Raw genomic sequence first — 14,592 nt, forward strand, 5'->3', positions numbered from 1 at the left:
GTCCTACAACTTCCCGTTTCTGTTCGTCCAGTCTCGTGTCAATTTAACTTCCTTTCTGGTAATAAGAATTATCATGCTTACAACTATGTGGATTTAGAGCTTCCGTGACTTACTTCTAATGACTTCCTTTAAGTACAGGCTTTTAAATTACTTTTGTGATGCACTGCTTGTTCTAACCAATTGGCTAATATTTGGAACTATTTTTTTTTTTAATTAAAAAAATTTAAATATTAATCTGCAGTAATCCACAGAAAATAACTAAGAATTTACCTAAAAAATTTAATAAGCCTATATTTGGGGCCAAAGACAACCAAGAAATAGGGGAAAGGAAAGAAAATAAAGACTGGAAGTAGTGTAGAGGAAAGCTAATTTGAAGAGAGTTCAAGAAGTTGAAAGGCCCAAGTCTTCTTAGGGTCATTTATGGATGTTGAAATCATACAGAATCATGACAGGTGTAGTGTAAGATAACCGTGAGTCATGTTGAGAAATAAGGGGTAATCCCTGGGAGTGGGAACAGCAACAAGGAAGTGTAATAGCATAGGCTGTTGCCATGTGCTCCGAAGGTGGGGCTTTTTAGGAAGGAGGAAAGAACAACACATGGGAAATGGCAATGAGAAGCAAGGAAGGTAACTGTTCCAACTCCAGGCCCTTTTGAAAGCTAGACAATGAATAAGGCAGATCAAAGAAGAATTGATGCATTTGAATTATGGTGTTGGCAAAGAATATTGAATATACCATGGACTGCCAGGAGAACAAACAAATCTGTCTTGAAACAAGTACAGCCAGAATGCTCCTTAGAAATGAGGCTAATGAGACTTCTCGTACGCTTTTGGACATGTTATCAGGCAGGACCAATTGCTGGAGAAGGATGCCATGCTTAGTAAAGCAGAGGGTCAGCAAAAAAGAGGAAACCCTCAAAGAGATGGACTGACACAGTGGCTGCAAAGATGGGCTCAAACAGCAAGGACTGTGAGGATGGCACAGGACCAGGTAGTATCTTGTTCTGTTGGGCATAGGGTCGCTATGAGTGAGAACCGACTCGACGGCACCTAACAACAACAACAAACTACATGCCAGGGACACTCTATAGATCTCATCTAATGTATTACCCCTGATTAACATTTGAAGAGCTAAGGCTCAGAGAGCAAACTTGCCCAATGCCAAGTGATTAGATCACAAGAGAGCTAAGAAAAAACACAGCTCTGTAGAACCCTAAAGCCAGAGATTCCTCATCCATCACATGGCCTCCTTATAATGGAGGTCACTTAAGCCTTCTCAGGAATTTGTGCGCTATGTTTTCCTCCAGCACCTGCATGAAATCACTAGAAACCAAATATTGCCGTCCACTCAATTCCAACTCAGAGCGACCCTATAGGACAGAGTAGAACAGCCCCATGGGATTTCCAAAGAGCATCTGGTAGATTCTAACTGCTGACCTTTTGGCTAGCAGCCAAGCTGTTAACCACTGCGCCACCAGGGCATGAAATCACTAGAATGAGGGGAAAAAAAAGAGCAGGCCCTGAGCTCCGGGTAAGGGAGGTGAAAACTCTCCTTATAGGAACTAGGACTTTTGGGAACAGCATGGACCTGGGTGCTAGGTCTCTTTGACAGGGCTCCCTCCAGCTTCTCCAGCTCTGCCCAAGCCATTGCCTGGCAATGGTGGGGGAAGTGGGAAGGGTATTCTACGGAAGGTCAAAGGTCAGCTGTCTTCTTAGTGCCCCCAGAGATGCTCTCTCTGTGCACCACCCCCTCTCGGTGCCCCTTTCCCTGAGTTGTTGTCTCTCTAGGCACAGTCCCTCTGAGCGTCCCCAAGGGGTAGTCTCTCTGGGACCACTCCTCTAGATGTCCCTTCCCCCAACTCTGTGTTGTCTGTCCAGACACCGCCCTTCTTGGGATCCTATCAAAGGTGGTCCTTCTGGACAAGGTCCCTTTTGGTGCCCCAAAAGGGGTGATATCTCCAACTCCCTGCTGCCACAAAACACTACAATAAACAACCTAATGCATGTTCCCTTTTGGACATGTATAAGAATATGTCAAGTATTCTTATAAGTCAATAATAAAAAGACAATTCAATTCAAAGAGGGCCAAAATATTTGAACAGGCCCATCATAAAAGAAGATGTATGAATGGCCATATCAGAACATGAGAAGATGCTCAACATTATTAGTCATCAGGAAACACAAATTAAAATCACAATGAGCTGCCTCTACATACCCAATAGAATGCCCAGAATTAAAAAGACTAACCAAACCAAGTATTGGCGAGGATGTGGAGCAACCAAAAGTCCCATACAGTGCTGGTGGGAATGCAAAATGGTGCAACACTTTGGAAAAAGGTATGGAAGAGTGGTAGGTAGAATAATTCCCACTCCCCACCCCCCCCCCCAAAAAAGTATCCCTGTTCTAATCCCTGGAACCTGTAAATATGTTACCTTACATGACAAAAAGGACTTTGATGTGATTAAGTTAAGGGTCTTGAGATGGGGAGATTATCCTGAATTATCCAAGCATAATCATAAGGGTCGTTATAAGTGAAAGGGGGAGGCAGAAGAGTCAGAAAAGGAGATGTGATGGCAGGGGCAGAGATCAGAGTGATGTGATTGCTGGCTTTGAAGATGGAAAGAGGCCACGAGCCCAGGGATCCAAGTGTCCTCTAGAAGCTGCGACAGGTAAGGAAATGGATTCTCCCCTAGAGCCTCTAGAAAGAATGCAGCCTTGCCGACACCTTGATTTTAGTCCAGTGAGAGCCATTTCCAACTTTTGCTCTCCAGAACTCTAAGATCATAAATGTGTGTTGTTTTAAGCCACCACATTTGTGGTAATGTTTTTACAGGAGCCATAGAAAACTGATAGTTTCTTAAAATATTTAACATCTACCATATGACCCAGTCATTCCATTCCTAAGTTTTCACCCAAGAGAAATGAAAATATGCATCTACACAAAGACTTGTACATAGATGCTTATAGCTGTTTTATTTGTAATAGCCCCCAAGCTGAAAACACCCCTAAAATGTCCATTAACAGGTAAATGGATTAAAAAATCCATACAATGAATACTACTCAGCAATAAAAAGGAAAAAGCTATCAATACATGCAATAACATGGATGAACTTCAGAAGTATTATGCCAAGTAAAAGAAGCCAAACAAAAAGATATGAATGATATGATTCTATTTAAATAAAAGGTCTCTATATAAAACTAACCTATAGCTATGAGTTGGAATTGGCTTGATGGCAGTGGGTTTGGTTTGGTTTTGGTATAGGGACATAGAACAGTGGTTGCCTAGAGATGCAATTGGAGGGAAGGGTGGATTACAAGGGGCAGTAGGAAATGGGGAGGGGGTGGAGATGTTCGTTATCTTGATTATGATCATGGTTTCACTGGTGTATGCTTGTGTCAAAACTCAACAAATTGAACACTTTAAATATGTGCAACTTACTGTATATTAATTATGCTTTATTAAAGATATAAAAAATTATTTCTTCTCACTTCATATTTTTTAATTTTTTAGTTTATTTACCACACATATACTTGGTCAATCTATTCCAGTAATTTTGTTTCAGATGGAAGATGTTTGTTATCTTCCTTTAATTGTGGCTACTCCTCAGGTGGTTAATTATTTTGGTCTATAAGCTCGCTTTCCCCTGGGGTATCAGCAACCAGTCCTCAACCCTTCCCCTGGGTTTGAGGGAAGGGTTGAGGACTAGGTTCTAGTCTGTGTCCCTCCCAATGGGTTTAAGAAGAGGGAAGGGGATAAAACACAGGATCCACAGAATCTGGTTTAATACTACCTTTGCAGTTGGTATTAATCCTCTGGTCAGGGATGTGCCTTTAAATCACAGGGAGAAGCAGCATAGGGAGGAGGCAGTCTCTCTGGGTTGTAATTGCTAGGTCTGTTTTCATTTATTTTTTTCCTCAGTAGAGCTTTTAGCTTTCATGATATGCTGACCCACGTGGCCTGGCTATGCTGTTGGTTTCTGATGTGAAGGTGCAGGCAATGATTATCCCAAGACAACAGAATTTGAAGGCTTTTTTTCCAGCCTATCCTCTCTCTGCCCCCACCATCAGCCCTTCACCCAGTCTGGAGGTACCTCCCTTCCATCCTCCGTCCTTGCTCCCAGGCACACACAGCAGTTGCAGACAATTTTCTGTCTTCCCAGAGACTTCTTATATTTTGTTTTGAGGCTTCCTCAACTCCATCCACCCATTTCACTTAAATAATTTCTCCAGAATGGATTTTGAGAAAGGGAGAGGGTACTCAATGTTAGTTTACCATCTTAATAGAAAAAACAACAACAACCCATTGCTGTCCAGTGGATTCTGGCTCATAACAACCCCACAGGACAGAGCAGAACTGCCCAATAGTTTCCAAGGCTGTAATCCTTATGGGAGCCGACTGCCACATATTTCTCCCATAAGCAGCTGGTGGGCTTGATCCACCGACCTTTTAGTTAGCAGCCAAGTGCTTAATCACTGTGCCACCAGGTTTCCTTCATCTTAATAGGAAGCCTCATAATATTATTTGTATCTGATTTTAAACCATTTAATATTCTTTGAAGAAGTAGTCTACATCTGAAGATCAGATTCTGAATTTCATAAAGGAACACTGAAGACAGTAAGAACTACAGAAAAGTAAAAAGCATTTTCGCTAGTTCAAAACCCAAAAAAATAAATAATTCTTAAACATATTTTGACAAATCTATAATTATAAAGGAGCCCTGGTGACATAGTGGTTAAATGCTCGGTTGCTAACCAAAAGGTCAGTGGTTTGAACCCCCCATCTGTTCCATGAGAGAAAGATGTGGCAGCCTGCTTCCATAAAGATTACTGCCTTGGAAACCCTAGGAACAGTTCTACTCTGCCCTATAGGGTTGCTATGAGTCGGAATCTACTAAATGGCAATGACTTTCTTTTTTAGTGACCCCTCTTTATTTAAATTAGTCTGATCCTTGAAAGTAAGAGCTTTTTTTTTTTCCTGTTAAAATAAAATTAACTTCATCTCCACTCTTTGCTGCTTACCTGTTGCAGAGTATGCTGACGGCTCCATTTGGACTACAATCACATGGCAGACAGAGCCTAGAGCTGTAAGTGTGATTCAGGTAAAAGCCCTCCTTGCAGGTTTCACAGCGAAGCCCCTGATAACCTGGATGACACTCACACTGCCCTGTGGTCTGATTGCAGCGATTCACATCCAGGCTTCCGACCCTAGAGCAGTTACATACATACTCTGCAAAGGGAAGAAGAAAAGAGACATTATCAAGATTTAGCGCCTTCTTAACAAAATAACTCTACTGCATTTTTGTTCATAAATGTTCATGACAACTTTGTAAGGATGGATAAAATTAACTCTAGTTCAATCCACTTTCTATTCTATTTAACTTACTTAAGCTGGGAAATATATACAGAAAATATGCACAGAACTATGTGTACTTCAAAGGAGCCCTGGTGGCACAGCGGTTAAGTGCTCAGCTCCTAACCAAAAAGTCAGAGGTTGAAACCCACCGGCCACTATACGGGACAAAGATGTGGCAGTCTGCTTCCGTAAAGTTTACAACCTTGGAAACCCTATGGGGCAGTTTTGCTATGGGGTTGGAATCGACTCAACAGAAATGGGTATAGGATATGTATAGTTCATAATTATAAAGTTAGCATTTTCAGTTTCTTTTCCAGTAATCTTTCTCCCTTAGCCTACTTACCTCACACGTCAATGTATGGGTCTGTATATTATTCGTTTTTCTGGATTGGAAGCCCCCAAAGGCAGGGCCTACGCTTATGTACATGGCATTTAGAGGCTCTAACATTCTGGAAATGACAACATGTTAAATAATAAATAACCCCATTGTCTAGGAGCAAAAGCCTAAGGCTCAGATGGTTAACTGTGGTAACCTACACAAGGTCATACAAGATTGTGCTATTGCTGGAATCATAAGCTAATACATTCTGCTCAAGAAGAAATTAATAGAGAAATGAGACTTTAAGCTTCCTATTAAAACCTATTGCCGTCAAGTCGATTCCAACTCATAGTGACCCTAAAGGACAGAGGAGAACTGCCCCATAGGGTTTCCAAGGAGTGCCTGGCGGATTCAAACTGGTGACCTTTTGGTTAGGAGCTGCAGCTGTTAACTACTACGCCACCAGGGTTTCCAACTTTAAGGGTAGAAAATGAAAAACAATAAATCCCAGATGAGAGATTTTACAGGTTCATCCTATAAACTTAAACCCAAAACTTAAAATCAATCACAATTTGAATCTCTTTCACAAATTAAAAGATTTAGAACAAAAATATATTCTTTAGATACGTTTCAAACTTTTTTACAATGAATATATTTAGAAACCCTTAGTTTTTGCCTTTTAATGCAAAGGGACATTTAAGGGTCACTTAGGATTTGGGTTTTGCTACTGTTTCTGTTCATTTTATCAAGAAGTATAGTGAAACCTGTGAGAGTCAGGACTCCCTTGTTTTTCTGGGCTCACAAGTGTTCTGTCTTTGATAGGGTATAATCACCAATTTTCTATAGCTTGTTTTAGTGGAAAATATTCCTTCTCTGACAGGTTTCTACCCTACACAGGTACCGGCTTTCACAGGTTTTACTTTATTTTCAACATAGTTTGACATAGTACCAACATAGGACCTTGTAAGCATGTGCAAAAACACATAACTAAAATTAGCATAATGTTGTTGTGTGCAGTCAAGTTGATTCCAACCCATAGCAACCCTATAGGACAGAGTAGAACTACCCCATAGGGTTTCCAAGGCTGTAATCTTTACAGAAGCAGGCTGCCACATCATTCTCTAGTGGGGCAGCGGGTGGGTTCAAACCACCAACCTTTGAGTTAGCAGCTGAGCACTTAACCACTGTACCACCAGGGCTCCTCACAGATAAAATAAAACCCTGCACATATTTTAGGAATAACCCCCATTCGCAAATAGCTAGAGGCCTAGACTTAAAGAGCCTAGAGAAACCTATGGTACAAGTTATATTTCTGAACAATAAGGCACTATATAAAATGGCATTATACAGATAACTGTTTAGCTTGTAAAAATATTTGATGCTAATTTTGATGATTTCAAAACAACTTACTAGAACTACAAATCCAGAGTTTTATATACACAAGTTATAAAGGAGTTTGCTTCTCTATTCTAGGAAAATAAATAAGCTTCAAAATTATTTATGTCATCACAAGCAGCTTATCCATACAAGTCACAACAAAGAATTCCACAAAGAAACTGCCATTTGGCCAACTCTGCCAACTCTCTACCTCCCACCCTTCTTCAGTTCTTATACTTTGGTGTCCCTCTCCAAACCTCTTTTAATATGTAAATATAATGAATGAATATATGCTGTTGGGTGATTTTTTAATTTTATGTATATTCCGAGCTTGGGTGGTGAATTAATTGCAAAACACAGAGAGTGCAGATTTCTTCAGTACCAAGTATAGACTAGGAATCAGCTTCCCAACACAATCAAGATTTTTATTTTTACTAGGCTGGGTAAGCATGACATTTCTTTGATAGAGTTACATGTATTCACATTATTTCTACTTTCTGGGTATGTGCACGCATGTGGTCTTTGTAAATAACAAAGCCACGTTTAGTGGTCTACAAACCTGCCAATGACAACTTCACGGCAAGTCCTTCACTCCACCTAAAATGACCAGACTGTTTAAAATAACACTTTTCTTTTGAAACCTGGCAAAATTCCAACGTATGTACATTCAATTCCTCCTGCTAGTCCAATTTCATCACAAGTTAAACTAATTAAATTTGTGCTGGTGTGAGCAGAACTTGTTCAAGAAAAGGAAAAATACTAAAAACCCTATAAAAAAGACTGAGCATTCTATACTCTTATTTCCTTACTAATGTACTTGCGTCTGAAAACTCAGTGCACCCAGTGAATGAGATAAAATTAGCAGTGTTTTGTTTTGTTTTTTAAGGGACCCAATTAATTTGAGAAGTCTGAGATGAAAACACTTGGTATTTTTTTCATTAACGTTCTAATGGATAAACCTTCAGTACTAACCAAGTCCACTGGGTGTTCAATGTTTCTTTAGAGTCAATCCAATATCTTCAATATCCCCCTGAACATCCACTTTTTTGCCCTATCTCTGAATCTGTGCTCATTCTGTGCACCTTGGGATGTTCTCTCCTCTCCACATACTCAAATCTATTCCATATTTCAAGATCCAGCTAAAACTCACTCCTCCATAAACTAAGTCTAGTGCCCCTACTGTGAACCTACTGCAATACCTACTGCCTGTAACTCTCATATAACACTAATTTGAACAGGCAATTAAGTGAAGCAATTACAAGAATAGAGTGTAGAGTCAGACAGCTGAGGTTTAAATCCTGTTCTGCCACTTACTAACTTTTGTTCTGTCACTTCAGGAAGTTAGTTAACCTACTTGTGCCTTCATTTTCTCATCTGTAAACAGGGCATAATAATAGTACTTATAACTCTCAATCTCAACACATGAGATGAAATTCATCTGGCATTCTACAATAATTAAAACAACAGCTGGAAGAAAGGGACACCAGGTAAAATAACAAATCCAATTCAAGTGTCAGATTCAAAGGCCAGTTTTGTTATGCCCTGTGAATAGGATCTGAAAGCCTGGAAATGGATTTATTGCCATGGCAGTTTTTGACAATGTCTAGGAAATAGAATTAGTGTCCTCTCATGCAGAAATCCAAATTGTCGGTCATTTAGGCAGAAAATAAGTGGATAGCCTACTCATATACTTAGCTCCACACGTTACCCATATGCATGCCCTACAGTGATGAAAAATGAGCATCCTAACAGTAGTGGAGAGATGGCAAATATTTCAGCAGGAGAGAACACCATAATGCCAGTAAGGGAGCTGAGGTATCAAGACAAAGACGCACTATCATGTTGGCACTCTTCTCAAAATAAGCAAAGGAAAGGAAACTGAGAGAGAAGCACACCAAGTACTAGGGAGCACACGCATCTTTTATGATTGCAGCTCAGATTCCAAAGTCCTATTCCAGTAATCTATCTCAAAGCAAGTTAAATTAATACAAGTAGACCCAACTTATGACATATCTGACTTATGATGAACCACACTGTTATGGATTGAATTATGTTCCAAAAAAATACATGTTGTAAGTCCTAAACTCTATGCCTGTGGTTATAATCCCATTTGGGCTGTGTTTATTAGGCTAATGAGGCAGGATTAGTGTGGGGTAACTTGAGTCAATCTCTTCTGAGATATAAAAGAGATTAAACAAGTGAGCAGAGCAGAGATGGGGTAAGATAAATGCCAATACACATGAAGATATGGGTTCATAACCCACTCCTGGTACCAGAATTTGGTACCGAGAAGTGAGGGTGTTGCTAAAACAGATCCCTAAAATGTAGAAATGGTTTTGGAATTGGGTAATGGGTAGAGGCTAGAAGAACTTTAAGGTGCCTAATAGTAAAAGCCTAGATTTCCTGAAGAGACTGTTGGCAGAATTATGGACATTAAAGGTAATTCTGATGAGGGCTCCGAAGGAAGTGAGGAGAGCTGTAGAGAAAGTTTACGTCATCTTAGAGAATACATATGGTGCCAGTAACAGAATATTGCTAGACATATGGATATTACATGTGCTCCTGGAAAGGCTTTAAAAGAAACTGATGAACGTGTGATTCGACAATGGAGGAAGGGTGATGTTTTTTATGCAGTGGCAAAGGACTTGTCTGAATTATGTTCAAGTGTTTGGTGGAAGGTAGAACTTGTAAGTGATGAGCTTGGATGTCTGAGTGAAGAGATTTTTTTTTTTTTAATTGTACTTTAGATGAAAGTTTACAGAGCAAACTAGCTTCTCATTAAACAATTAATACAAATATTGTTTTGTGACATTGGTTGCTAACCCCACAACATGTCAACACTCTCCCCTTCTCGACCTGGGGTTCCCTATTACCAGCTTTCCTGTCCCCTCCTGCTTTCTCATCCTTGCCCCTGGGCTGATGTGCCCATTTAGTCTCGTTTTGTTTTATGGGCCTGTCTAATCTTTGACTAAAGGGTGAACCTCAGGAGTGACTTCATTACTGAGCAATAAGGGGCTACACTCTTGGGGTTTCTTCCGCAGTCCCTGTCAAACCAGTAAGTCTGGTCTTTTTGCATGTGTGTGCATGTGACTTAGAATTTTGTTCTACACTTTTCTCTAGCTCCGTCTAGGACCCTGTATTGTGACCCCTGTCAGAGCAGTTGGTGGTGTGAGCCATGCACCATCTAGGTGTACTGAACTCAGTCTGGCTAAGGAGATTTCTAAGCAAGATCTTAAAGGGGACACGTGGTTTCTCCTTACTGCTTATAGTAAAATGCGAGAGGAAAAAGATGGACTTAAAAATGAATGGTGCAAAATGAAAACAGAACTTAAAGACATGGAAAATTTTGTTGTACAACTAAGGACACGTGTCCTAGAATGTTCACCAAGGACATGGCTATACAATCTTTTGTTAAAGAGATTAAACCTGTGACTGATGGATCTAATCAACTACCACAGCAGAAAATCCATCAGCTTAGACTGAAGAGGACAGAGAAAGAACAAAAGGAAAGACCACTGTTTGTCTCTTGGAATTCTACAGGCAGGAAACAGGCCAAAGGAGCTATATCTGTTGTTCCTCCAAGGAAAGAAAAGGACCATCCCTGGAGCAACTTGGAGATCAGCAGAACTGTTGGAGGAAGCATGGGAAGCAGGGCCATCTCAGTTTCAAAGGATGGGACCACAGCCTCCTAGGTTTCAAAAAGTTGGATCATCGCCAACTCAATTCTGGAGTGTGGAGCTGCCATTAACATATGCCAGGGGGATGTGGCTGCTGGCCAAAGCTGAGGGGGCAGGGCTGCCATGTCCAAGGGGCAGAAGATGAGGCTAACCAGGGTTGGGGGGTGGGGTCACCACTCAGATAGACCAGGAGAATGGGGCTGCCAAAACCTAGGGAGCAGAGTTGCCATCTTGGTGGGCCTGGAAGGCGGAGCTAAAGCCCAGGACCAAGCAGCCTCCACCCAAAATCCAGAGGGCATGGCCAACACCCAGAGTCAGGAGGGTGGGGCCACTGCCCAGATCGTCTCAGAGGAGAGAGATTTATTTTCAAGTCTTCCAAGCTAATGTAATTTGTTCTGTTGCGTTTTAGACTTGCTTGGTGCCTGTTATCCCTTCTTTCCCTCCAATTTCTCCCATTTGTGATGGAAATGCCTACATTGTGCTTGTTCCATCACTGTACTTTGGAAACAGACAACTTGTATTCTAGATTTCATAGGTTCAGAGATGAAGAGGAATTTTGCCCCAGGATGGAATATGCCTAAAGCCTTACCCATATTTGATTTAGATGACTCAGACAATGAGACCTGGAGTTGATTTAAAACTTTTGGGATGATGTGATGGGGTGAATGTGTCTTACATGTGGCAAGGACATGAATTTTTGGGGGCCAAAGGTGGAATGTTTTGGATTGAATTATGTCCCCCCAAAATATGTGCTGTAAATCCTAACCTCTATGCCTGTGGCTATAATCCTATTTGGGAAAGGATTCCCTTTGTTATATTACTGAGGCAGGATTAGAGTAGGGTGTATCTTGAGTCAATCTCTTTTGAGATATAAAAGAGATTAAACAAAGAAGCAGAGCAGAGATGGGGTAAGATAGATGGAAGACACATGGAGATCTCCAAGGAACCAGGAAATAAGCTGAAGAAATACGGACCTTCCCCCAGAGATGACGGAGAGGAAGCGTTCCCCTAGAGCCAGTGGCCTGAATTCATACTTCTAGCCTCCTAAACATGAGAAAATAAATTTCTGCTTGTTAAAGCCACCCACTTGTGTTATTTCTGTTATAGCAGCACTAGGTAACTCAGACACGCACTTACGACTTTTTTTTTTTTGGTACATCTTACTGTTAGTAATATGAGCTACATACAGTTGCAGCATGTAATTTGCTGATGTTATCATTCCCAGATGTTCACTTGGGGACGTTCAATCTTAATTTACTGTTCAAAACACTGCTGTATAGATTTAGTTTTCTAAAAGAATTCAAGGGCTTCAGTTGCTTGAAAACATGGACCTAAATGCTGATCATTTTGCTAAAGTCAACAGGCAGATTTGGGAAGCAGTGAGATATAACTGTGAAATACATGAAGAAAAAAAGAAAAGTTCCATACAGACAACTCTAGTTTTCTGACTAGATATGCCATCCTCATTCCCAGGCATAATCCAGATAATGCAGAACTTTCCACAAGTGGAGATATTACCACAATTGACAAAATGCAAATATCGTCCAACTCTTCTTCATCGTCAAAGTAAATTTTTATGGTTTATGTACTTTCTTATATGTGTATGTGTGTGTTAAAAGATATCTGTAATTTTATATGTAATGTTTCCAACTCCCAAACACAAATAAAGGTAGGATTTAAAAAGATACTGATAATAAAAGGCAATAATGAAAACTAAAAAAATAAATAAAAATAAGATATTCATTTTATGCCAGAACTGACTTACAACAGAATTGTCAGAATGGAACCCTACTGTAAGTTGGGGACTACCTACAATATGAGTAGCTATAGTAAATTTAAAGGACTGTGAGCATCCATTAAATTGTGTCAGTTAACTTGTTAGCTTGTAAGTAGAGTAAAATCTCAGACCCTTCACAGTTCTTGACATCGATGTGGAACAAGATGTGGAGTTAATGCAGAGATGATGCAATCCCTTTAGTAGGAGGCTGGCAATATGAAAAAGAAGAAAGAAAACTTCAACTGACAGACACAGTAGGAAGGACCTGTAGCCAAAGACGAGACAGGAAGTGCTGACTTTTTAATAAGGTAGAATCTCAAGAAACGAGAGCCTGACAAAGGAGCCTGTGATACGATTAATGATGTCACTAGTGTGAATGTTAATGGGAATGAAACAAGATAAAGAGAACACCAAAAGCTAATCACAGACAAGCCTGAATAAAATGCTAAAAAGCTCATTTGGTTTCCTAAGAGTAAATACAGAATAAGCTTCCATCATCCAAGCAGCAGGTTTTCATGCCCTATAATTCTTAGGAAAACTCACTGGGGAAATAGAGAACAGTATTTTATTTATTTATTTTTTTAATGTAAATGTTAGCAGAGACAACACAATCTTTGGCGACTTCTTTTCTTTTTGTTGTTTGGTTTCTGAGGAGCAGTGAATATAGTTATCTGAACCCTTATGAAGAGTAATAATGTAAAATCTGGTACCAAATTCATTTAAGCCACTTGAACACAGAAATATAAAACCCTATTTAAAAAAAGGCAGTAAATTAAAAAGAAAAAAAGGCAGTAAATTGGCTTTTTTTTTGGTGGGAACTTGGATTTATGACATAATTTTGATGCATCTAAAACACTCTACTTTTAAAAAATGTTTTTTTTTCTCTAAATTTTTTTTTTATTGTACTTTAGATGAAGATTTATGGCGCAAACTAGTTTCTCATTAAACGATTAATACACGTATTGTTTTGTGACACTGGTTGCCAATCCCATGACATGTCAACACTCTCCCCTTCTTGACCTTGCGTTCCCCTATTAGTAGCTTTCCTGTTCCCTTCTGCCTCCTTGTCCTTGCCCCTGGGCTGGTGTACCCCTTTAATCTTGTTTTGTTTTATGAGCCTGCCTAATCTTTGGCTGAAGGGTGAACCTCAGGGGAGACTTCATTACTGAGCTATAAGGGTGTCCAGGGGACGTACTCTCAGGGTTTCTCTAGTCTCTGTCAGACCAGTAAATCTGGTCTTTGTGTGTGTGTGTGTGTGTGTGTGTGTGTGCGCGTGCGTGTGCGTTAGAATTTTGTTTTACGTTTTTCTCCAGCTCTGTCTGGGACCCTCTACTGTGATCCCTGTCAGAGCAATTGGTGGTGGAAGCCAGGCACCATCTAGCTGTGCTGGACTCAGTCTGGAGGAGGCCGTGGTAGTTGCGGTCCATTAGTCCTTTGGACTAATCTTTCCCTTGCATCTTTGGTTTTCTTCATTCTCCCTTACTCCAGAAGGGATGAGACCAGTGGAGTATCTTAAATGGTCACTCATAAGCTTAAAAAATATTTAACAAGGGCCAACAGATAAAAATTTTTAGCGCAAAAAGAGTCAAAAAAGATGAAGAATTTTGTTTTGAAGTTCCTTAAGTCCCCCTTTTGTGGATAGATACCTGTCATGGTAAGAGATTATCTCCTCAAACATACTAAAGCCTTTTCCCGGACCTTTTATATACCTGGTAGAACTCTCTGCATTTAACTTTTAACCAGCTTGTGTACCTGCTCAGGAAAAAGTCCACTGTATCTGCTAGAGAATTTTAGGTGTGTTTTCGTATCTGCAGCTACTTTGTACTAATGATGGGAGTTTTAAAAAATGTATTAAGAGAAACCAGATAACTAGGAGCTCCTAAAAATCAAACACCTATGCTCATCTAAAGACGTCACCAAAAGAGTAAAAAGACCACCTACAGACTAGGAAAAAATTTTCAGCTATGACATCTCCGATCTCTAAAATCTATATGATTCTGTCAAAACTCAACCACAAAAAGACAAACAACCCAATCAAGAAGTGGGCAAAGGATATGAACACACACTTCACTAAAGAAGATATTCAGGCA

At 40.1% G+C, this 14,592-nt stretch overlaps 1 protein-coding gene across 1 annotated transcript in view; it reads right to left on the reverse strand.

Annotated features, from left to right (window-relative positions):
• The window catches only part of MEGF9 (multiple EGF like domains 9), a 137,364-nt gene that overhangs the window by 64,891 nt on the left and 57,881 nt on the right, over positions 1 to 14,592 (reverse strand). Inside the window, exon 2 of the mRNA XM_049895495.1 lies at positions 5,019 to 5,226. Coding sequence (XP_049751452.1) covers positions 5,019 to 5,226 — 208 coding nt within the window. The remainder of the gene's footprint in view (positions 1 to 5,018; positions 5,227 to 14,592) is intronic.

This window comes from Elephas maximus, chromosome 9 (assembly GCF_024166365.1).
Source record: "Elephas maximus indicus isolate mEleMax1 chromosome 9, mEleMax1 primary haplotype, whole genome shotgun sequence".
NCBI lineage: Eukaryota > Metazoa > Chordata > Mammalia > Proboscidea > Elephantidae > Elephas > Elephas maximus.